Source organism: Pelodiscus sinensis, chromosome 19, assembly GCF_052426305.1.
Source record: "Pelodiscus sinensis isolate ZL-2025 chromosome 19, ASM5242630v1, whole genome shotgun sequence".
In the NCBI taxonomy this organism is placed as follows: domain Eukaryota; kingdom Metazoa; phylum Chordata; order Testudines; family Trionychidae; genus Pelodiscus; species Pelodiscus sinensis.
The window spans coordinates 20,613,810-20,638,360 of record NC_143070.1 but is presented as its reverse complement, the minus strand read 5'-3'; the positions used below and the strand labels follow the sequence as shown (position 1 = coordinate 20,638,360).

General features: G+C 53.9%; 1 protein-coding gene across 6 annotated transcripts; it reads right to left on the bottom strand.

Annotated features, from left to right (window-relative positions):
- Positions 1-597: 597 nt before the first annotated feature.
- Positions 598-24,493, bottom strand: LOC142821441 (uncharacterized). 6 transcript variants are annotated; one of them, XM_075912396.2, is made up of 12 exons: positions 24,351-24,493; positions 23,883-23,995; positions 21,799-21,894; positions 20,995-21,225; positions 20,666-20,688; positions 19,865-19,980; positions 19,240-19,299; positions 17,794-17,994; positions 9,888-9,953; positions 4,204-4,320; positions 1,724-3,895; positions 598-1,470 (listed from the first exon to the last, which is right to left on the bottom strand). In XM_075912396.2, the coding sequence occupies exons 2-11, from the start codon at positions 23,913-23,915 to the stop codon at positions 2,889-2,891; spliced, it is 1,950 nt and encodes a 649-aa protein (XP_075768511.2). In that variant the 5' UTR covers positions 23,916-23,995; positions 24,351-24,493; the 3' UTR covers positions 598-1,470; positions 1,724-2,888. The 6 variants fall into 6 exon arrangements, with proteins under 6 accessions (XP_075768511.2, XP_089627151.1, XP_075768513.2 ...); XM_089771025.1 differs by lacking the exons at positions 23,883-23,995; positions 24,351-24,493 and adding exons at positions 21,348-21,509; positions 23,567-23,876; XM_075912398.2 differs by having other exon boundaries at positions 4,204-4,317; positions 23,883-24,416.
- Positions 24,494-24,551: the final 58 nt, after the last annotated feature.

Here is a 24,551-nt window from a genome sequence, read left to right as displayed (position 1 = left end):
GGATCCTGCAGGGGCCCTGGCCTTGCAGAGGGGAGCTGGGTTTCACACACCTGGGCCCCTGGGGTAATTGACCGCTGGTCTTGTTGCACCACAGCTGCAGCACCTGGGCCTGCAGGGCGCACCACACCGCCTGCAGCAGCTGCCCATGCCTGGGCAAGCAGGAGAGCCAGGAATGAGGAGGACTACCAGAGGCGGCTCCTCCGGTTCCTAGATCACCAGCTCCGCACCCAGGACCACTGGGTCCAGGAGGACCTGAGGCTGCGCCGGAGGAGTTTGGGGGCCCTGAAGGAGCAGGGCCGTGCCCTGAGAGGCCACCTCCAGAGCCAGCTCGACCGCTTCCCATTTCCCCCTGCTCTCCCTGCTCCTCCCCCTCCTGCTTCCTCCACACCCCCCGTCCCTCCTGCCCCCCCCACAACCATTTCCCACCGACGCTCCCGGACCCGCAGTGTGGCGAGACGGAAGAGGCAGCCGGACTCCCACCCCTGAGCTTTCCTTTCCCTTCCTCCCTTCCCAGCTCCCTCATCCCAGGTTTCCCCCTCCCCTCTCCCACCCTCATTCCTCCCTTCCCCCACCCCAATTACGTGAAATAAACATACATTTTTGTTTGAAAAACAGGTGTCTTTATTTTACAGTAGGTAGGGAGAGGAAAGGGGAAGGGGGGTAGGGTGGAAGAAGGCCCCAGTGGGGCATGCAAGGGAGAGGTCAGTCCTCCTCCTCCACCAGGAAGCTCTCCCGCAGGGCTTCCAGGATCCGGACGGCTCCCCGCTGGGCTTCCCGGATGGCGGCGGTGCGGGCCTGACCATAGTGTCCAGCCATGCGGTCAGCCTCAGCCATCCAGGCTGGCAGGAAAGCCTCCCCCTTTCGCTCACACAAATTGTGGAGCACACAACATGCTGCCACCACGGGAGGGATGTTGTGCTCGGCCAGGTCCAGATGGGTGAGGAGGCATCAAAAGTGGGCTTTCAGTCGCCCGAAGGCCCCCTCCACCACGATGCGGGCTCTGGTCAGCCTGGCATTGAAAGCCTGGCGGGAGGGATTGAGGTGCCCCGTGTAGGGCTTCATGAGCCAGGGCTGCAGTGGGTAGGCGGCATCGCCCACCAGGCAGATGGGCATTTCCACACCCCCGACCCTGATGTGGCAGTCGGGGAAGAAGGTCCCGGCGTGCAGCCGCTGGCACACGGAGGAGTTGTGGTACACCCGGGCGTCGTGTGCTTTGCCGGACCAGCCCACATTAATGTCCGTGAACTGTCCCCGGTGGTCACACATGGCCTGCAGGATCACAGAGAAGTACCCCTTGCGGTTCACGTAACGGGACACCTGGTGTTCCGGGGCACGGATGGGGATGTGCGTCCCGTCAATGGCCCCACCGCAGTTGGGGAAGCTGAGGGCACCGAACCCCCAGATGACGGTGTCCGGGTCAGCGAGGCGGACCACTCTGCAGAGCAGCACCCTGTTGATGGCCTTGACCACCTGCGGAGAGAGACACAGCAAAGCGCCAATCAGTGGGGCACCCGGGTGGCTGGGAGCGTTCATGCCCTGGCAGTGCCCCGCGCCCCACTCCCGGAAGCAACCCCCCTGGCGGCGTGTAGTACGGCCGGGACAGACCGACCCCTCCGGTACGGGGCACTTTTGCCTCCTCCCGCCCCCCCTTTGTCCCTGGGGTGGCCCATCGCCTCCTCGCAGCCCTCCTCCCCTCTGGCTCGGTGGCCGACGAGTGCCATACCTGCATGAGCACTGCTCCGACGGTGGATCTCCCCACGCCAAACTAGTTCCCGACGGATCGGTAGCTGTCCAGCATGGAGAGCTTCCAGAGGGTGATGGCCACCCGCTTCTGGAGGGGGATGGCGGGTCTCATGCGAGTGTCCCTTCTGCGCAGGGCAGGGGCGAGCCACTCGCAGAGCTCCAGGAAGGTGTCCCTCCTCATCCTGAAGTTCTGGGTCCACTGTCGGTCCTCCCAGTGCTCCAGGATGATGCGGTCCCACCAGTCGGTGCTGGTGTCCAGACGCCAGACGCGGCGGGGCACGCCGGTGCCAGGGCGCCGCCGCGGCTCCTCCACGGCCCCCAGGGCGGCCAGGCGGAGAGGCAGGGGGCTGACGTGCACCAGGAGGTGCCAGGCAGCCTCAAGCCATTGGTGGCAGGCTTGCAGCAGCAAGTCCATAAAGTGCACCAGAAGGTGCAGGGTGAGCTGTGGCTCCATGTTGCCACCTGCGGCGGCCCTCCCGAAGGGAAGCACCGACAGAGACGGGCACAGAGACCAACACTTTGCTGTCCCTCGGCGAGGTTGGCAAGCAAGCAGGAAAAGCTGAGAACCGGCTGTCCAGGGGGGGTCCCTTTAAGCTCGAGCCTCAGATAGCCTCAGACAGCAGCCACACAAAGCAACTACTGACCTGATGCCCTGCCAGAACCAGTTTCAGCTGCCCTTAAATGCCCCCCTGCCTCCAATCAGTGTGGACGTGCTAGTTCGAATTAGCAAAACGCTAATTCGAACTAGTTTTTAGTTCTAGATGCGCTAGTTCGAATTAGCTTAGTTCGAATTAGCGCTGTAGTGTAGACATACCCAGGGTGATTAAAAACTGGAATAAATTGTCTACGGAGGTTTTGCAATCTCCATCATTGGAGGTATCTAAAAGCAAGTCAGATAGACATCTATCAGGGATGATAGATGGTGCTTGGGCCTCCCCTGAAGGCAGGGGATTGGAGGTGATGATGTCTCAAGGTCCTTTCCAGTTCTACTGTTCTATGCTGCTCCTGTGTGGATTGTATCATGAATGTTAAAATGTGAGTGCCAAATCAAGATTTTTCAACAGGCAAAGGGTTTTTCCTGTGTTAATTCTCCAACCTTTAACAAGGCCTCACCTCTCCCTGAAACTTTCCCCCGCACAGAGCATTCAGGGTTTCTCCCCTGTATGGATTCTGCTATGTCTAACAAGATGTGAGCTATTACTGAAGCTTTCCCCACAGTTAGAGCAGTTGAAAGGTTTCTCTCCAGTGTGGATTCTCTTATGTATAACAAGATATGAGCTAGTACTGAAGCTTTTCCCGCAGTCAGAACAGTTGAAAGGTTTCTCCCCTGTGTGGATTCTTTTATGTACAATGAGATATGAGCGCCTACAGTAGCTTTTCCCACAGTCAGAGCAGCTGAAAGGTTTCTCTCCTGTGTGGATTGTCATATGATTAAGAAGATGTGTGCGCCCACGGAAGCTTTTCCCACAGTCAGAGCAGCTGTAGGGTTTTTCTCCTGTGTGGATTCTCCTATGGAGATTAAGATGTGAATTCCAACCGAAGCTTTTCCCACAGTCAGAGCAGATGAAGGATTTCTCCCCTGTGTGGATTCTCCTATGCAGATTAAGATGTGATTTCCATCTGAAGCTTTCCCCACAGTCAGAGCAGATGAAGGTTTTCTCCTCTGTGTGGATTCTCCTGTGTCTAACAAGGTCTGAGCTCTCACTGAAGCTTCTCCCACAGTCAGCAGAGCTCAAACGTGGCTCTGCTGTGTGGATTTTCTGATGTCTAGAAAGATTTGAACGCCTACTAAAGCTTTTCCCACAGTCAGAGCAATAAAAGGTTTGTCCCATCGTGTGGATTCTCTGATGTTCAATAAGAGTAGCACAGTCATTGTACGAGGAGAGTGCTTGCTCAAGGGGGATTTTCTGCTGAATGGTTTCTATGTTTCCTTTCATCCCTCTGCTCCTGTGACTGGATTCACCCTGTCCCTTCTCTGAATGGTTTCCCATGTGCCTGTCTGGGCTATGTTGACTCTTACAGGTCTCTCCCTGCTCACATATCTGGGAAACATGTCCTTTAGATCCTCCCAGCCACATTTCATGTGGAGTGATTTGCTCCTGTGCTTCCTGCTGAAGACTCTCCTCATTGTTCTCACTCAGCATCTCATCACCTGCTTGGACAGAGACAGAAACCAGACAGGAGTCATTCCCTGTATTGAGCTGAAAAGAAAACTCTGAACAGGGAATACAGAATGGGGAACATGCCCACATAATCCTTGAAAGTTCAATAATTATGAGCTGAGCCCATCCTCCTTCCACAGAGTCCTTTCCCAAAGGAGACAGACCAACCTTTGCCCTCCACTCTGACTGAAATTGAAGACAAGCTGAAAGCTCAGTGAGACTTGATAGAAGTGCACAAGTGACACCTGCTATGAGCACACAGAAATTGGTTCCTGAGTCAGTTTAGCTGATTGCTCACCTGTGTGGGTGTGTCTGATGCTCTCCCCTTCCTCACAGCCCTGGAGACTGGGGATCCACATCTCCTCCTCTCGCTCCACCCAGGATCTAGCATGAGCTTTGGAGACTGGAAATCCTGCTTGGAGAGCAATTAACCAAGTGCTGATTTTCTTCATTAAAGTCTGTGCCATTACTACTTCCAGACCCAGGATCTGACTCACCCACCCACCTACCTTGCAGAGATTGGATGTTACAAGATTCCCAGGACACATTCCTCTGCAGAAAGGATGCATTACCCCCCTGCCTGATGAATGGCCTAGCTTATTCCCTAGGGGAGTTGAATGCTCTGCTCCACTCTTAAGGGCAAATGGAAGCAGTGGGGTAGGAGTCGCGGTGCTTAGGAGTTGTGGGAAAAATGGAGACAGGTAAGTGACACCCTCACCTCAGATTCTACATCCCTATCCTCACACCCCCACTCCCAGCACACCTCTCACCCAAACTATGCTCTTCTACACCTATTCTGTCACCACAGGTGGTTGGCTTGAGGTCCATGGAAAATTTGCAGTGAACAGTGAGGGCCATGGTCTAAAAAAGTTGAGATCCACAGCTCCAGGGTACAACTAAGTCTCCCTCATGGCCTCTTTCATCCCCTCACCCACTCCAGCGTAGGACAGGAATATGCTGCTTAAGAGACACAGACAAGGCATAGACTGCAGTGGCCACATGGCAGGTCATTAGAACTTAGAAAGGACCCAGCAGCTCCCCAGCTGTGGCTCTGCAAGGGCTCTGTCCACAAAGCTCCTGCTCATTGGCTTGGATGCTCTACTTGAACCAGGCAGAAGTAGAATAAGTTACCTGAGCAATGAGGGAAATCCTTTGCTGGCTGCTTCAGACCCTGCCTGTGTGCCACACTCCTGACCCCACCTGTGTCTGCTGCACTTCTTGCGAGGGAGGGGAAGGTGGTATCTCGGGGTGATAGCTGCTTTGTTTCTGTAGCTCAGCTCCCCTTCTGGAACCTTGGTTCTACTCTGCCACAACCACTGCCACCAGCAGCCTCTATGTATGGATTCCAGCCTTCCACCTGGCCAGCCTGGCCTCCTATTTGTTGTCCCTGTCGGCTGCACAGAATCAACCATTCACATTTTTTCTGCCTCATGGGTGCCTTCCTCACACTGTCAGACAGACCCCTTCTTGGACAATCATCTAGTGCTGGGAAGAAACCCCTATGATTTTATAGGATTAAAATATGACTATGTAGGTCATAGTGCTACCACAAGATGGCTGTGTCTAGACTGGCAAGTTTTTCCGGAAAATCAGCCGCTTTTCCGGAAAAACGTGCCAGCTATCTACACTGTCCGCTTGAATTTCTGGAAAAGCACTGATGATCTCATGTAAGATTGTCAGTGCTTTTCCAGAAATACTATGTTGCTCCCGTTCAGGCAAAAGTATTTTTCCGAAAGACTTTTGCACAAAACACCAGTGTAGACAGCACAGTACTGTTTTCCGCAAAAAAGCCCCGATTGCGAAAATGGCGACTGGGGCTTTTTTGCGGAAAAGCGCATCTAGATTGGCCACGGACGCTTTTCCACAAAAAGTACTTTTACGGAAAAGCGTCCTGCCAATCTAGACGTGCTTTTCCGAAAATGCTTTTAACGGAAAACTTTTAAACTCTGTTAAAAGCATTTCCGGAAAATGATGCCAGTGTAGACATAGCCGATTTGTTGTAATAGTGCCATGTACAATGCCAATGGGAACGTTCTGATGCGATGGTTGTGATTATCCCTATCTGCACTTGGACATCATTGTTGAACCTCAAGTTATGAATATTGACCATGAGCCCACCTTTCAAATATAGGTACTGCTGTAGAAATACCTAACATGTCATTTCCATCCAGGCCAGCCAGCACACTGTGAATGGAGCATTCAGAGGGACAGTCCATCCAGAAAACATACAGGCCATGGAAAGCTCATCTCCACGGACAGACCTTCCCATGGACTTTCCAGTGAGACGGAGGGAAATGCCACCGTGGCTCATCAGAGCAGGCACGGGCATGTGACCAGTTCATGTGACACAACTCCCTCTGGTCCCTGTGTGTTTCTACTCACAGTGCTGGGGGCTTTGCTTGGAACAATGAGTCCCTTCAACCTGTGTTCCCTGTGAGCTGTGCACACGTGCAGCTGCCAAGGAGAAAATCACATCCTGCCCAGCACTATCCTGCACCTGCTCCCAGGAGGGAACCTCCTAACTGCACAGAGTGGGGGGAGGGGAGTGCTATCTCAGGGTGTCCCCAGAGGTTGTACCCAAACTCCACAGAGCATGGCAGAGGGGGGACAGTTTGGCTGCTTCAGGATGTGAATGGTGACAGCCTGACTCTCTTAGAAGCAGTGCTCTGCTTGTGAGAGATCTCAGCAGCCTGCTCACAGTCTCTGTCACACACAAACTCTCCATCCAGATTTTTTCAGGAAGAACGGCTCTTGTGCAAGAGGAGGTTTTTGTGCAAAAAGGAGCCATCTACAGAGCTCTTTTTGGAGCAAAAACAGCTGCTAATTAATTATGCAAATGCAGCATGGCAATATGCTACTCCATGCTTCATTTGCATAAGCTTTTGTGGAAGAAGGGTGCAGTATAGACAGTCTCTGTGTCTCACTCACACACACACTCTGACACACAGAGATGGGTGCACACTCAAAAGACAACAGGACTCAGGGACAAAGCAGGACAGCTTACAGTGTCTTAAAGAAACAGTATATGGGGCTTCCCAGAAACTTCCCCAGTAGCAGCCAGCACACAAGCAATCTCTGTCCCTCTCTTACACACACAGCCTGTGTCACACACATGGTTGTAAAGTAAACATCTCTCTGTCTCCCAGAGATATACAGTCTTTCACCCAGCTTGCAGCACATCACTGTATTATTGTCGCTGTTACTGCTTGGCACTACCCGCAATGCACATATCGGCTGCGCCTAGACTGGCAAGTTTTTCTGCAAACTTGCCAGCTGTCTACACTGGCTGCTTGAATTTCCGCAAGAACACTGATGATCTCATGTAAGATTGTCAGTGTTCTTGCAGAAATACTATGCTGCTCCCATTCGGCCAGTGTAGACAACGCAATATTGTGTTGCGTAAAAAAGCCCTGATCGCAAAAATGGCGATCGGGGCTTTCTTGCGCAAAACCGCATTTAGATTGGCACGGACACTTTCTGCAAAAAGTGCTTTTGCGGAAAAGCGTCCGTGCCAATCTAGACGCTCTTTTCTGCAAATGCTTTTAACAGAAAACTTTTCCGTTAAAAACATTTGCGGAAAATCATGCCAGTCTAGACGTAGCCATAGTGTCTCTATCATTTTATTCTTTCCAAGTGTGGATGTTAATGATCTGACTGGTCTATGCTTTTTACTTCTCTTACACTTGCATTTAACTTTTTGAGTAATGAGTGCTGAATGAACTAGCCTGTCCTCACTGAACTAATTATCCATATGGTCACTTTTAAAAAAATTAGATACTAAATCGAAAAGGGTTTTTGTTTGGTCTGGTGGCGCACAAGAGCCCATGTCAGTTCACAACAACATGCATTCCACATTTGGATGGAAAAAAGATAGGGAACCCTGCCATCCACATGCCGGAGAGCTATAAAAGGCTAGTGAAACAACTCCATTTGGCCTCTTCCCAGCTCCGATCACCTGTTTATGGACATACCCTATTGAGATCATTCTACCACAGGACAGAGGACTGGCCAATCTTTAAGCAGCAACCAGACACTTACCTAACCAGCAGTTTATTCCATCATCAGCTCAAACCTGATGCAAGAACATTGCAATGTGGGTGTGTGTATTTGATTGCACCCCTAACAGTGACACCCTCACTTACCTAAGCAGCTCAGGCCGGCTTGCTGGTATTGTAAGAATACCCTGTAGGAGGCTGATACCTTTGCGGAGTCCTTTTGGGAGGTTGGCTCACCTGGCAAGGGTAGAGGTGCAGCTTTCCCATGGCTCAGAGAAGGGGAGGAGCTGAGCTGTCACTCTGTCCTGCTGAGACTACCCCATGGGACCAGGGTCAGCAATAAGGACCTGCAGCTGCACCTGCCCAGGACTACTGCTACCTATGGAGCGGGCCAGGTTACCTGTGACCTGCCCAGCCTGCCTGCGGAAGCTAGAAGGCCAGTTTTTAAGCCCAGCAGCAACAGTGGTTAAGTGCATATGGCCCTGACCTGGCTGTCTCATTGCCTAATCAAGTCATGGAGGTTGAAATATACATGGCTCCCAATCCTGACTGTCTCTGCCTGCGCAGTGAATGCTGCGGGAAATGGGAAGAACTCTTGATTCCTAGACTTAGCTCATGAGCTTTTGTCTAATTATGGATCAAAGCCCTTGAAGGGATGTGTTGTTGCTGCTGCTGCTTGTGTGCTTTGGAGAAGAGGAAGAGAAAAAGAGTCATGTGTCTCCTAGAAAGGGGCAGCGCTGCTCTTAAGCGCAGCCGTTTCTTTCCAAATTGACCAATCTCTGAGCGGCCCTGTGGGATGCAGACCTGGTGGTCAGCATGGGGGCCTGAGACTGCCTAGAGTTTCCGCTCACTCTTGCATATCACACAGAGCCCATCTGCAGGCACCAATGGCTGATTAATGCAGCTCTACCGCACGTTCTGGGTCGTCCTTGCCCAGGGCATTCCCATGAGCTGGCAGAGCCCCTGGGCAGCATGCGGCTCCTCCTGTCACAGAGGCGGGCTGTGCACATCCTGCTGCTGCAGGTTCTCTGTGCCCTGAGGATGTTTATTTGGTTTGTTCACTGGGTGGATTTGGCGGCAGTTTAAATCCTGATCCTCAGCTTGTTATGGGTTCATTGCAGCCTCCTCTGCACTTTTAAAAATATTCAACTTCCCCAGAACACTAGGACAGTGGTCCCCAACGCGGCATCTGCAGGTGCCATAGTGCCCGCCAGGCCATTTCTGTGCTCCTGCCGAGTGACTGGGGCCGACCCGGCCCCCTGGCACATGTGAGGTGCTGGCCCCTGGTCACGCAGTGTATGGTGGCCCCACCCCTGGGCACGTGCGCCCTGCCCCCAGATGTATGGTGCAAGGGGTGTGCTGGCACTGGACACGCAGCGTCCCTGCCTCTGGGTGCCCAGTGTGAGTGGCCTTGCCCCTGGGTGCCCAGCAGCCCCAAAAGGTTGGGGACCACTGCACTAGGAAGACACGTGTCCACAAAGGCAGCATAAAGGCTTTACAATTACAAATCTACCAATGGAAGTCAGATCCTGGAGGGATGATAGGAGTTACTATAGAGAACTTTCTGTGTGTGTGGCTGGTGAGTCTTGCCCACATGCTCAGGGTTTAGCTGATCGCCATATTTGGGGTGGGGAAGGAATTTTCCTCCAGGGTAGATTGGCAGAGACCCTGGAGGTTTTTCGCCTTCCTCTGTAACATGGGGTACAGATCACAGCTGGAAGATCTCTGCATCTTGGGGTCTTCAAAGTATTTATATATATATATATATATAGGTGAGAGGATTATTCTAGGAGGGGTGGGTGAGATTCTGTGGCCTGCACTGTGCAGGGGGTCAGACTAGATGATCATAATGGTCCCTTCTGACCTTAAAGTCTATGAGTCTATGAGAACCCCTCAGCTCTCTGCACCTCTCTGCTCTGGATCTGTCTCCCTCCCACCAAACTAACCTCTCCCGCCACATGTCCACCAGCTGTTAGCTGAAACTCACCTTGGCCAAACGCAAGTGTTTCCTCTGTCCCTGCTGATAGGAGGTGACGCACTCGTTGTCCTAGAACTGCAGAGAAATCAAAGCTTGGGGTTTGCTCTATAATTCTAGCAGTGGAACATAGCATTTTCGCATTTCTCCTCCCCATCACATAATTACAAGGTGTGAGCTATGCCAGGAATAACATCAATGTTAACACCAGCTCCTCACTCCAGCCTCACGGTTTCTTCAACAAGAAAAGGGAAGCTGAGTTTGGACTGACCTGACTCTTGGCACCCCACCCCTGATGCAGCCTACTCCCCCCTGCCCAGTCTGAGCATAGAAGAAAGTGTCCAGGCTCTAGCTGATGCTGGGATGCTTCAAACAGCCCACCCCCACCTCATCCCACTGATCCTGCTACCCCTCCTCCTATTCTCCCACACTACCCCACCCACTCCCTATTTCTCCAGCACATGACCATCTTCCACCTTCTCTGCAGGGTCCAGGAGGCACCTCGTTAACAGGCTCTGTGGCATTCACTTCTTCGTGTGCAGCTGCACAGGCACACACCTTAGTGCAGTGGTTCCCAACTGCTAGTCCATGGACCAGTGGTGGGTCGTGAACTGCTGGGCCACGACACACTGCCTGAGCACAGGGGTAGGTATTGCACTATGACTCAGCAGCAGCCAGCAGGAACCTGGGAACCTGTTGCTCAAGAGGACCCAGGAGCAGGAGAAAGTGATCTCTGGCTCCGGCTGGGCAGCAGCAGAAAATGACACTCAGCCTCTGCTTGCTGAGACTCTGGAGCCAGACAAAGTCTAAATCTCTGAGCCCTGGAGAGAAGGAGGGGGGTGGGTGGGTAGGGTTGCTGGGCCCCCCAGCTCAGGCTACAGCCAGGAAGGGGAAATCTCCCACTGGGCCAATTTAGAAAGCTGTGCGCAGGAAGCTGTTTCCAGAGCAGTGTCCCAGCCCAGCCCCTACCCCAGGGCAGGCAGCGCTTGAGGAGAGGTCAGAGACACTCCACTCCTGTCCCTCCAGGAAAAGGGTCCCAGTGCTGCAGGGGCAGGGTTTATCCATAGGATGCTCCCAGTGGAGGGGGCTGCAATCCCTGCCCGGGCCTAGGGAAGCTGCCATCAGCTTCCAGAGTGTGCAGGGTGGGGGGAGCTAGCCATGTGGGGACAGATAGATGGGCTGAGGGGGAACAGAGATGTGTGAGGTGGGGGCAGGAGGGGGGCTGGGGGAGCAAGAGCAGTTTGGCTGGGGAAGGGAGGAGAGATACAGGGCAGCGCTTGTAAAGAAGAGGGACAGATGCCATGGCAGCTCTCTCACCCCAAGGGGCAGGAGGGAGGAGGGCAGAGGTTATTGCTGGTAGCATTTGGGGACACCTGCTCCTATGCCCCAACAAAATGTCTAAAGTTTCAAAACAGGGTGCTCCAAATGCCCTCTACCGCTGTGGGTACCCCTCTTGTACCCCTCCACCTGCAGGCACCAGTTGGGGGAGGGGCTGCCCCACTCAGCAGCCAAAAGGGATTTTTTTCTGTGATTTCTTTTAGTGTCGATATCTGCGAACTCTGATCTCTGCGGGACTTGTAACTATTTGCATATTCATTACTTGCAAAATGTCTTTGCACGTTCAATGTTACCAGTTTGTGACTGGGTTTGGTGGTTTCCGGTGTGAGAGAGGTTGGGAACCGCTGCCTTAGTGGGAATGCTGACTAGAAGGAAGACAGCGCTGACGGAACAGCAGCAGCAGGGCAGCCCAGCGCAGAAGGAAAATGCAGGACAATGTAGCACTTTAAAGACTAACAAGATGGTTTATTAGATGGGCCAGACCCACTTCCTCAGATCAGGTTTTTTTGATCTGAGGAAGTGGGTCTGGCCCACGAAAGCTCATCATCTAATAAACCATCTTGTTAGTCTTTAAAGTGCTACATTGTCCTGCATTTTGCTTCAGCTACCCCAGACTAACACGGCTACATTTCTATCACTATTCTACAGCGCAGAAGGGGCTGCCTGGAAAAGCAGCGACTGCAGCAGTGGCAGCCCACCAGGGTTCCAGGGCTGCCTTCGGCAATGGATGCTCCCGCCAGCAGAAGCCTCAGTGGCAGCGAATCCAACAGCCCCCCGGGCTTCTCTCTGTGCCCCACAGAGCAGCAGGGATTTCAGCAACAGCTTGCCAGGAACTCACCAGCGGGCCCTGGGCTCTTTGCGTTCCCCAACCCCCTCTAGCGCCTGACACAGGAGAAGCGGCCAGAGGGGTTGCTAAGAAAAGGGAAAGACAGACGAGGAACAAACGGGCAGTGGCAGAATGAAAAGGGGCAAGTCGAGGTCAGACCACAAGACTATGAAAGTGGCCCTGGGGGATTTGTCTGCCTCCCCTGCCATCCAGTTTTCTGCTACCACCAGCAGCTGGCTGTGATCCCTCTGAGACATCTCCTCTGAAATCTCTGAGAGCTGCAGAGATCTCCTCAGCTCCTGAAAGCTGGGCTCTGCCATCACATCTGCCCCCATGGTTCGAGGGTGGAGATCTCCAGCCTGAACTCCTCCTGCTCACCCCCTGCTTGTGCCACAGGAGGGTGGATGTCCCTTGGGTGCCCCAAGGCTGGTCTTGGCTGGTATCACCAAAGTCACTGATCTCCTGGACAATGGTTGGCAGGACTGAGTGGACCCCAGGGTGCTTGCCCAGGATGTAGTGTTGCCAACACAACACATCCTCCAGGAGGTAAAGGCTGCCTTGTCGCCTGCCTCTGTGCCTGTATCACCTGGTTCGCTGGAGCTTAATGGCAGGCCCCTGCCGCCTCAGCTCCCACCCATCACTCTGAGCCTCCCATTTCAGCTGCCTCATATTGAGGGGCACCCAATTGTATGAGGTATTAAGGGGTTGCTGATTGGATTGGTACTCTTGTCGGGGTGGGACACGTCTCATTGTACCTGTGCCAGGGGAGCTGGGACACTAGCACCCTGCTCCTCCGACAATAAACCTGGCTGAAAGCCTGAGCCCCTGAATGGAGCTTGTGTCTTTCTACAGCAACAACCTGAGCTGTGGGGCACGGACAAGACGCACACTCTGTCAATGTAGCTCAAGGGTACCTGTGGCGGGGTAGCCCCGCCCCTCCCGGAAGCTGCCGGGGCGCCACGGCCGCGGGGGAAAGGACCCCCCCCGGCACGGCGTGTATAGCCGCCTGCACCCCCCGAGCGGGGGCGGAGGCGCACCGGCCGGGTTACGAGCCGGGGCTGGCGGACAGCGCGGACAAGGGGCAGGGGGAGGGGGCCACGAGGGTGACGTCACCGGCGGGCCGGCCCGAAGGGGGGCCGGAGGCCGACAAGGGGGGTGACGTCATCTGCCTGCGACCGGTGGGCAGTTTAAAAGGTCGCACTGGACCAGTGAGGGGGGGGACACTGGTGAGACGGACCCACCCTGGCAGCGAGCGGGAGGGCTCAGGTACTGGAGGCCCTGGGTGGGGGCCCGGGCAGAAGGCCTCGGGGGCGAGGTGATTTAGGCCGGGGGGGAAGAAGTGGCCCAGGGAGGGGCCGTGGACCCCAAGAGCGGGGGAGTTTAGGGTTCTCAACCCCCCCCACTAGGTGGGGATTCTTTTCCTGATCTTAGGGCCCTGGTTCAGGGTCCGGAGCGAGGGTGGGCCCGGACCCCCTTCCTCCAACCGGCTGAGCTGAGCAGAGCTGGGCGCGCGCGGCCGACAACGGCTAAAAGGACTAAGGGGGGGGCGGATGGAAGCCCTCCCCGGGGGCGAAATCCCCCACACGTGGTGGAGAATGTGGGCACTGTAGACCCCGAGACGGGGGTCTAGACCAGGGGCAAGGCGCTAACAGGGTGTTGATTGTCAGGAGACGATGGAGGCGAATAAGATCTTGGAGTGGTGGACGGAAACCCAAAAGGCGCAGCAGCAACAGCAGATGCAGGCGCTGCAAGAGCTCCTCAACCAATTCCAAGAGCGGCAGGAGCAGATGGCACGAGGGGCCCCGGCTGGGATACCCGGGGTGGCCGGGGGCCCCGGAGGAGGGGAAGGGATCGGCACCCAATTACCGATACGGCTAACGAAACTGGGGCTGGAGGACGACCTGGAGGCTTTCCTGGTGACCTTCGAGAGGGTGGCCACCGCAGCGAAATGGCCCCAGGAACATTGGGCAACCCTCCTCGCGCCCTATTTGTCGGAGCCAGCCCAGCTGGCGTACCGGGGGATGTCGGCCCGCGACGCATTGTGCTACTTCAAGGTTAAAGAGGCAATTCTCGATCAGCTGGGGGTCACCCCAGAGACCCACCGCAGGCGGTTCCGTGAAGCCAAGTATGATCTTCATGAGCGACCGCGAGCCATGGCCCAGCGGGTGAAGGAAGCGGGGATGAGATGGCTCAAACCGGAGACCAAGACAGGGGTCCAGGTGGACGACCTGGTCATATTGGAACAGTATGTCTGTATCCTCCCCGCGGAAGGGCAGCAATGGGTGCGGCGGAACCTACTGGAGACCCTGGACGAAGCCGTAACCCTCATGGAACATTACTTGGCCGCCGAGGGGACAGAAGGGAAAGTAACTACGGGGCCCCTGAGGGATCCCAGGAAGGGCGAAACGGGGGCGCCAAAGCCCGTAGGAACTCAACGCGGCGGGGAGGTACGGAGAAACCCCTTAGGGCCCCTCCCTGAGAGGAGGTTGGCACCCTGGTGGAGCTGGCCGGGCGGCGAAGCCAGGGTGGACTGGGTGACCGAGACGGGGTCGGGTGCCCCCCCGCCAGAAGGAACCCCGAAGGTAATTTGCTATCAGTGCGGCCAGGAGGGCCACTACAAAAGGGACTGCACCCTGATGGACTATAGCTTCGGACAGAGGCGCGCCGGCGGCACCGACAGAAGGGCAGCAAGTCTGGCGCAGGTAATAAAAGAACTGTGGGTTAATGGGAACCCGGTGGAAGCCATATTAGACTCAGGGTGCGGACAGACCATTGTCCGAAAGGATGTGATATACCCGGTGCGGGCCAGGGGCGCTCCCATAGCCCTCCAGAGCTTCCATGGGGACATTCATTACTACCCAACGATCTGCGTACGGATAGGGGATGGGGAGCTAGAGAGCGAATGTGTGGTCGCCGTCGGCCCTAAACTAGCGTACCCACTCTTGTTGGGGTGGGATTGGTCCGGCCTAAAAAGACTCTTAGGGCAGTGGGGCAGGGCAGGCAACCCCAGACAGGAGCCAGAACCCGGGCAAGGGACCCTGGTAGCCCAAGGAGAGGAGGACGGAGGGGGAGCCCCGCCCACCACTTTCCCATCGGGGGGACGCCAGCCATCGCCCGCCTCGAGGTGGAAGAAGGGGACTTCCTCACGCAGCAACGGGAGGATCCCACCCTGCGGGCGGCCTGGGATCAGGTGCGCACAACCAGCGAACAGCCGGGAGGAAACCCGCCCGACCGACCCGACGGGCCCCGATTCGAGGTAAGGGACGATCACTTGTACCAAGTATCCCGGGGGAACTTCCTGGGGAGGAAAGATGGCAGCTGCTGGTTCCCCGGCCGTACCGGTGGAAGGTCCTGGAATTGGCCCATGAGCACCCGGGGGCTGGACACTTGGGCATGGAAAAAACCCGACAGAAGGTGCTACAGAGATTCTACCGGCCCGGGGTGTACCAGGAAGTTAAAAATTTCTGCAGTTCCTGCCCGCAGTGCCAAAAGACGTCCGGGAATCGGGTGCCGCCAGCCCCCCTGGTCGCCCTTCCCGTGGTTGGGACCCCCTTTGAACGGGTAGCGTTGGACCTGGTGGGACCCCTCGAGAAGTCGGGGCGCGGGCATAGTTACATTCTGGTCATCGTGGACTATGCCACCCGTTGCCCAGAGGCGGTGCCCCTGAAAAGGGCCACAGCACCCGCCATAGCCGAGGCATTGGTAAAACTGTTCTCGTGGGTCGGGTTGCCCAGGGAATTGCTAACGGACCAAGGGACGAACTTAACATCTAAGGTTATGACAGAACTGTGTAGGGTGTTGCAGATCAGGAAGCTCCGGATGTCAGTGTATCACCCCCAAACAGACGGACTAGTGGAGCGCTTCAACCGCACGCTGAAGGGGATGCTCTGAAAGTTCGCACAGGACGACCCCCGTGAATGGGATAAGTTGCTCCCTGCACTGATGTTCGCCGTAAGAGAGGTACCGCAGGCGTCACTCGGGTATTCCCCCTTTGAATTGTTATACGGGCGGCGACCGCGAGGGGTTTTGGACCTCGTAAAAGAAGGGTGGGAAACGTCGGTCTCCCCTGCCCTGGGAGCCGCCCAATACGTACAGAAACTGAGGAAAACCCTACATGACTTGGCGGGCCAGGCCCGAGGAAACCTAGAAAAGGCGCAAGAAGGGCAGAAGACATACTACGATAGGAAAGCACAGGTGAGGGAATTTGAACCGGGAGAGCAGGTCCTACTATTACTTCCTAGTGGGGAGTCTAAGCTCTTAGCCCACTGGCAGGAGCCCTTCCGGGTAATAAGAAAACTAGGCCCAGTCGACTACGAGGTGCGGGTAAACGGGAACCGACGGGAAACTCAAATTTACCACGTGAACCTGCTAAAGAAGTGGCACACGCGGGAAGCCCTCCTGATCGATCCTCGGGCAACGGACATCGAATTGGGCCCGTGGGGGGAGCCTGAGGTGAGGATCGAGGGGACACGGATTGGAGAAAAGCTCCTGCCCCTGAAACAAGAACAACTATACCACCTCCTCAACCGATTCAGGCCAGTATTGACAAGCCGACCCGGGCAGACCCCTTTAATACAACACAAGATAGAAACGGAACCAGGTAAAGTGGTAAGAGATAACATGCGCCCCCTTCCCCGGAAGCTATGGGGTACAGTGAAGGAGGAACTCCAGTCCATGTTGGAGTGGGGAGTTATACAAGAATCCCGTAGTGAGTGGCGGAGCCCCATTGTCTTAGTGCCCAAAGCAGATGGATCAACGAGGTTCTGCATAGACTTTCGCAAAGTCAACGCAATCTCTCGGTTCGACGCATATCCCATGCCGCTCATAGACGAGTTACTGGGCCGTCTCGGAAGAGCCGTCTATTTGTCGACCCTCGATTTGACCAAGGAGTATTGGCAGATCCCGCTCTCACCCGAAGCCCAGGCAAAAACAGCGTTCGCCACCCCCTTTGGGCTATATCAGTTCAAGAACATGCCGTTCAGGCTGCATGGGGCCGCGGCCACATTTCAAAGACTCATGAACCAAATCTTAAGGGATCATCAGGACTACGCGGCCGCGTATATCAACGACACCGGACCAGTGAGGGGGGGGGGACACTGGTGAGACGGACCCACCCTGGCAGCGAGCGGGAGGGCTCAGGTACTGGAGGCCCTGGGCAGGGGCCCGGGCGGAAGGCCTCGGGGGCGAGGCGATTTAGGCCGGGGGGAAGAAGTGGCCCAGGGCAGGGACGTGGACCCTGAGAGCGGGGGAGTTTAGGGTTCTCGACCCACCCCCCCCCGCTAGGTGGGGATTCTTTTCCTGACCTTAGGGCCCTGGGTCGGGGTCCGGAGCCAGGGCGAGCCCAGACCCCCTTCCCCCAACTGGCTGAGCAGAGCAGAGCCGGGCGCGCGCGGCTGACAACGGCTAAAAGGACTAAGGAGGGGGCAGACGGAAGCCCTCCCCGGGGGCGAAATACCCCACAGTACCCCACAGGCACTAACAGCAGCCAGACCCATCTGCTGATCTTGGCTGGCCCCTTCCACTGACACCTCCAGCCAAGGCACAACATGGGCAAGATAATGGGGAAGCACATTGAGACCTTGGCTGTGGGAAGAGCAGACCCTTTGTTATGTTCTTGAACCTGCTTCCCCTGACAGGAGACGTGGAGGGAAGTCTCACACAGGAGCGAGGATTAGTGAGGCTGCTACTCCTGACACTGAGGCCTCAACCAAACCCAACCTAGCTTCTGATACCGGAGGGGACAGGAATCCTTACCCAACCAGTTCACAGACTCATAATTCTCCTGCATCACATCCCTGTAGAGGGCTCTCTGGCCCGGGTCCAGCAGAGCCCATTCCTCCTCAGAGAAATACACAGCCACCTCCTCGAAGCTCACCGGCTCCGCCACAGCCATTTCCTGTCCCTGGCTCTGCAGGCCAGGGGCTGAGCTGGATACAGACGTGGCAGTTTTGCAGCCTGTCGGGGGAGAAGGGCAATTGGAGACATTTCAGAAGGGGCTTTAATCCTTTCCACACCCCCATTCCGCCCAGACACTGTTCCTAGTGATACACATTCTAGATATTCCATAAACAGCATCTTCAAGTTAGATCCCAAATCCATATTCATTTCTCTCGGTACCTACTTGAGTTTCAACATTACTGCGCCTGTAACAATGGAATTCAATTCTCAGCACTCAGTGTTTCTGATAAACCATATATTCACCTGCCTGAACATGGACATAGGTTAAATTTAAGCGGCTGTATTGAAAATTCTTAATCTTCATTCATTGATTCGCAGCACAAATTATGGTTCTCTCAGCTGACGCAGAACAGAGATTAAATGAAGTTAAAACCATTCAGATCATATAACACGTATACTGTTTGCAGGATGAGATTTTAAAATTCGTGGATTCATGGGGTCAGAAGATATCTTTAGCCTTGCAGTCTGACCCCCTCTGTGGCACAAGCCACTGCACTTAGTCCAGTTAACCAGGCACAAAGCTCTGTTTCCCCACAGCATGTTTCCTAGAAAGTTGCCCAGTATTGATTTGAAGACATCAAGAGATGGAGTTCATCAGTTCTTTTCTCATTTGTTTCAGCAGCTAATCCTCTTCCCTATCAAACAATTGTGCCTCTTTTCTAGCCTGAAATTGTCTGGCTTCAACTTTGAGTTATTGGCTCTCACTGAGCTGTAGCCACTAGACCAGTGGTGGGCAATTCATTTTGATGGGAGGTGGGCACTCCAAGATTTTGGAAAGTGGTTGAGTTGCACTCTTCCATGACACTAATGGAGGAAATGCAAGGGCTGGCTGTATTTTGCTCAGGCCTGCACTACAGTGAACAGCCCTTGGGGATCCAGCAGTTTCTTGCCATGAACAGACTGATACAGTGGAAGCCAGTCAGCTCTCAGCCTTTCAGCCTATTTATGGCTTGAAACCAACCCCATATTGAAACTGAGCAGTGAAATCTGAGCCTGTAGGTGCTGTCCATTGTGTGCTTTAACTTCACCCCTGTAGCATCATACCTCAGAGACCAGTGTTTCTCAAAGTGTCCAAAGGTCCCCATACAGTGCCCCTGGGTCTCCTCACTGATCAGTGGGTGAGATTTAGGGCTGTGTGCACCATGGTCGCTGGGTTTGGTTGGTAACTTTAATGACAATCCCATGAAAATGTTTTCACGGGAATTTTCTCATCATTTAAAGAATCTTCACCTGCAAACTTACCTTGTCTGAAAGCTCCCAGGGATTTTCTTCTTCCTCTCTCCAGTGCAGAGGGCAGAGTGTCTGGAGGGAGAAGGAATAAGGGAGGTGAGATTCCAGACTCTTCTCTTCATAACAATGTCCCCACTCTGAACTCTGTGTTTCAATTGTATCAGAGACCAGACAGACACACACTCAGGTACTGAGTATGAAAGAGTCTGAAACTTTCATTTCCTCTCTCGCTTGAGCACCTCCCAGCAATGGAGCCAACATCCCTGCAGCCTCACCCCCATCCCAGGGGAGACAAGCTGTAAGAGAGATTTACTTTTCCCTCCTCACCTCCTCCCACTTGGTTTCTCAATTCACTTATTGCCTCTTATCATAACCGGAAGCTGTGGTGGCGGAACACATGGCCATCACAGTAACTTTAGCCATTTTGATCTCTGAATGAGAGGATCAGAGTTTGCAAACCCCTGGCTCTATCTGCAAGCAGTTGGGTCTGTTCACTCAGTGTCTCTAAGGAGAGCTGAGTTATGGGGCCGTCATTCTCCACGTGGGAATTGAGCTAGGGGAAGTTTGGCTTCAGAGGCCAGATTCAACAGTTTTAGATACTTGAACCACTTTCCCCTCCTCCATCCCCTCTAGGTACCTTTGAACTCCCTCAGAGTCTCTGACAGAGCAATCGTTTTCTGGGAGAAACTGCTGATTTGCTCTTCTAGTTCAGGGGAAATCTCCTCTGGCAGCTGGAATTGCCCCGTCTCATACCTGGACAGAAACAATTCCATGTAACTGTATTTAATTTACTGATGAGAAGTTCCGGCTAGTAAGTCTCAGCTTTAACAGGTCTCGAGTTAGAATTCCTCCAATTCTCCCAGTCTAAGAGATGGGGCAACACAGTCCATGGGCGCGCAACCCTCCCCGAAAGGTCTCATTGCTGTTCTTCACTTCTGGCCTAGCGAGACCAGCTGGGAGACAAAAGGGGAATTGAGTCTCCATGGCCATCTCACTCCTTGGCCTCCAGGAACTGAGGAACAGGAGGTTCCTAGGTGAAGGGCTGAAGGAATCTGCCCACTAGGGACTAGACAGACTCCAGCTGCCCCCTCCCCAGCTCCTTCCACACAGGTCTCCAAACAGCCCTTGAGTGGGACAGACTTTTGATCCCTGCTGCTCTGGGCTGAATGTGCCTAGTAGTGATATGCCCATGTTCCAGTCCCACAGTCCTGAGGCAGCCAGGCCCCAGTGAGGTGACAGCTCTAGGAAATATTTGACATCAGACTGTGCCCTGAATGGGGAATTCCAGAGTCTATTGTGCAAGGGTGAAACCCTCAGAATTAAATCAGAGACATTTGTATCCAACATTTGGCTGTACAGCCCTGGGGAGATGTGCTGCTAACATCAGCTCCAAGCCCTTTCCCTGCGCTGTGTAGTGAGATGAGTGAGAACCACCTACCTGGTCAAGGTGTTTCTGATGTCCTAGAGAAAAGAGACAGAAAAGAATCTCAGCCCCATTGGACACACATAGGGGACCGCAGGGAAGATTTTGTAAACATGGGAAGAGGGGCCTTGCCTTGGCCCCAGGCCCATGGATCCCCTGAATGAGTGGAGCTTTGCCATCTCTAATAGCTCTGTGCCCGTAACTCTGCAAACCACAACAGTCACTCACATGTCAGCAATGCATGCGGTGTTACACTGAGATTGGATGGCTGAATCCCAGCACTTGTAATTCAGGAGCCTACCTTCCCTGTGTGGGAAGCTCAGACATTTCTCCCTCAGTCTCACCTGTAGGAATTCACTCGCTAGTTTCTGACACATCCCCTCCACCTCAACGATCTGCTCGCTGAAATGGGAAATCTGCGCAGAGAGTCTCCTAACAGTCTCAGTCTGGAGCCTCCCAACCTCCTCATCCAGCTTCTGCAGCTGGGCCAGCAGGAGTTGCTCTTGTTCTTCCAGGAACTGTCGCAGCTGCTGAAACTCAGCCACAATCATCTGCCTCTCAGCTTGGGTCCATTTCTGTATGAAAACAGGGAAAGTGATGGTCAGGGACATGGATGGAGCCTGGGGCCCTTTTAAGGGAAGCTGAGTTCGCAGTAGGGAGAACTTCTTGGAAAACCCTAAAATTTGTGATACTTGACTCTACTCTTTGGGTACTAGGCAGAGGCATCTCTTCCAGCATCTTCTTTGGCCCTGTGTCACTCTGAAAGGGATGTCATGCTGTCACGTGCAGCAGGTTGTGTTATTTATGGGCGCTGGGACTTTCAGACCCAAAGCAGCAGGAGGCAGGACTCAGCTCCAGCCTGACAGAGATACCCAGGAAGGAAAAAGAAGGAAACATGTTAATGTACCAAGTGAGGAGATAGCCCTTCAGGGGGACACTCAGCTTGGGGAGGATGTCTGGGAAAGCCACAAGAGCTGGACATTAACTCATCCACTGACATGAAAGCTCAGGGCTTGTCTACACATGGATCTAACTCAGCAATCTATGATCCAGGAGAGATACAAACAAGCCCAATCTCACCAGGCCACACAGGAATCTGCCTCCTAACACAGCCCTCCCACTGCCAGTCCCTAGCCACTGGCACCTACCAGATACTCCTGGCTTTTCCCCTCTGCTGTCGTTTTCCTTCCCAGCAGCTTTTCTCTCTCTTCCCTCAGAGTCTTCAAATGGGCCTTCAATTCTTCCTGAAGAAACAGAAATAAGCACCAGGGTAAATCCATGAGATGTTGGGAGCCCATTTGTCTGCCTCTAAGATAGAGCTCTGGAAAACTGGCACCGTCCCTGTCCAGCAAGGACTCAGTCCTGGATGTTACTTTGTCCATTGAAAAAGGACAGGAGGAGACTGCAGATGCAGCAGGATGCCTGTGAGCGTGGGGGAAAAAGCGGTTGTGGCACCTTCATAAAGAATGATGTAAGTGGGGATGAGGGAGGTAAAAAGGGTTAAAAATACTAAGTAACTGATTACAATTTAATCTGTTACAGTTTTTTTTAAATCCGCTGACAGACAAGATCAGTAGTAGATGTGGTCTCTCCTGGGGGGCAGGGCTCTCTCGCGGGTGGAGACTACCAGCAGCTCCAGACTGACATTCACTGCTGGGAACAGTGGGGAGTTTAACCAGTAACTGGAACCAATAAGCATTTGCTCATCAGTTAACCAGTTTGAATCCTGGCTACAACTCAGTCAAATCCCAGTGATATCTGGCATGGCTCTGCACCGCCTGGAGCCCTGCTATGGGCGGACTCAAGATGCTCGGGGCCCCACAGCATCCAGCCCAGCGACCTCCTCTAATGCCGGTTGCCGCATCTATCTGTAACCCCTCATAATGCAGCCCAGGAGTTCAGCATCTTAGTGGGAAATCTCCTCTCCCTGCAGGGCCTGAGGCAGGTAGCAAGGCGTCTTTCCCTCCAAGGGCCACACTTCATCACTGTTCAGTGATGTGGAGAGGCAGGGGGGAGTGTGGCTTAGTGGTTAGTGTAGCCTCGGACTGAGCGTGGAGAGAGCAGAGTTCTGGACTAAACTCTATAACTGATGTGCTTGGTCACCATAAGGAAACTTGCTGCTTCATTTTCCCTTCCCACCATTTGTGCAACTAGACTATGACCTGCTCAGGCCAGAGACTGTCCCTTGCTGGGCATTATGGGTCTATAAGACAACTGATAGATTACTACTGCTTCTCAGCCAATCAGTAACAGCTTTTAACCTCCTCTTCTCCAGTCCTAAGGCAGCTCACTCCCAGAGACTGGCCTTCAGCTCCTGTGATGTAAACTAGTGTTTCTCAACTGTTTTTTTTTAAAATAAAGTACCCCTTAAAAAAAAAAGTACCCCTAGTACCTACAGTTTTCAGACACACCATTTTTTTCCTACCATTGCAACACATTTGTTTAAATAACTTAATTGTAGCAGGGCAGGCAATTAAATTTTTGGGTGTAAGAATTACAAAAATAACAAAGCGTTGTAAAACATAAAACAAAAATTCAGTTCTCTCCAAATTTCAGTTGTGTTGATGTACCCCCCCCCCCCCGTTTTGTGTCAACTACTCCTAAGGGTACTCATAGCACTGGTTGAGAAACACTGATCTAAACCTCTCTGATTGTTAACACCTTCCCTTATGTTAAAACCCCTCCTGTCACCACTGAAAGCTGGGTTTCAGGATTCAGAGCCTCAGAGAAACTTTTCCCACATCAGGTATCTGTAAAAACTTGATGTAAGTTGCCACAAAGCCAAAATATTTACTTTTTACAGCATCTCTTGTACCATGAAGGCTTTAAAGAGCCATGCCAGGTAACAGTCAGTGAAATTAGCCTGTAATTAAAAGCCAATGTTATTTCCCATCACACTGGACAGGAACTCTGTACCTTGTACTCCTGAGCAGCTTCCTATAAAGGCACCATCTTGTGAACCTGGGATTTGTCACACACCACAGAGATGGGAGTTTGATCCTCTTCACAGAACAGCATCAGAGCCTCCTGGTGCTCCCCACACACCCTGTCCCATGTTGCTCTCTTTGCTACCTGGAAACTCCACCACGTTTGCTAGCCGCTGAATGGGCCGGAGGGGTCCCTGCTGCTGTGTGTCTCTGCACTGAGGGGGATCTGCCAGAAATTGTGCCCAAACTCCAGAGTGACAGGGGCTGTGAAATCCTCCAGACTGACAGGACGTGTCGCTTCCTACCTGGAGACTTTCCACAGGGCTCTCTGCAGCCATGGCTGCCTCAAGGCTAGGGGGCTGTCACTTCCCTGCACTCAGCAATGGAGGGGCAGATCCCGGTGTGTGAGGTACCAGCACTGAGGATACAAAAAAAATCAGAATTAAAAATAAAAAAAAGCCCCCAAAGTCTTGTTTACCCCCTGCCCAGCCAGAAGCCCTCCCCTCCCCCTCTCTGTGTTCCTCAGGTCAGGGTCCCCCTCACCCTGCGTTAAAATCCCCCCTCCGCAGACAGCCCCTCTGCGCGCCCCCGGCCCGCACCCAACGATCACCCCCGCCCGGCGGGAGCATCAGGGAGCGCCCCGGCCCCGCCCGCTCCCGCTCCCCTTCCCCGCGCGGCAGTTGGAACCGTTGTCTCCAAAGAGCCAAAAGGCACCGCGCGCAGGCTGGTGTCAAGATCTATCCACAGTCACCGATTCAACCTCCCAGCCCCACCTCACTCTCCTCCTCCGCCCCCCAGCGCTGCCCGGAAGCGGAAGTAGCGCGGTGAGTAACGGCCCCACCGGCTCCCTCAGAATTCGCGCCTCAGAATGCAGCGGGAGGGACCGAGGGTAACATGGGGACTGGCAATGAAAAACCGGCATCAGGGGGAAAATGAGGGAGGGGAACAATCTGCGCGTGCGCAGTGGGTCAGTG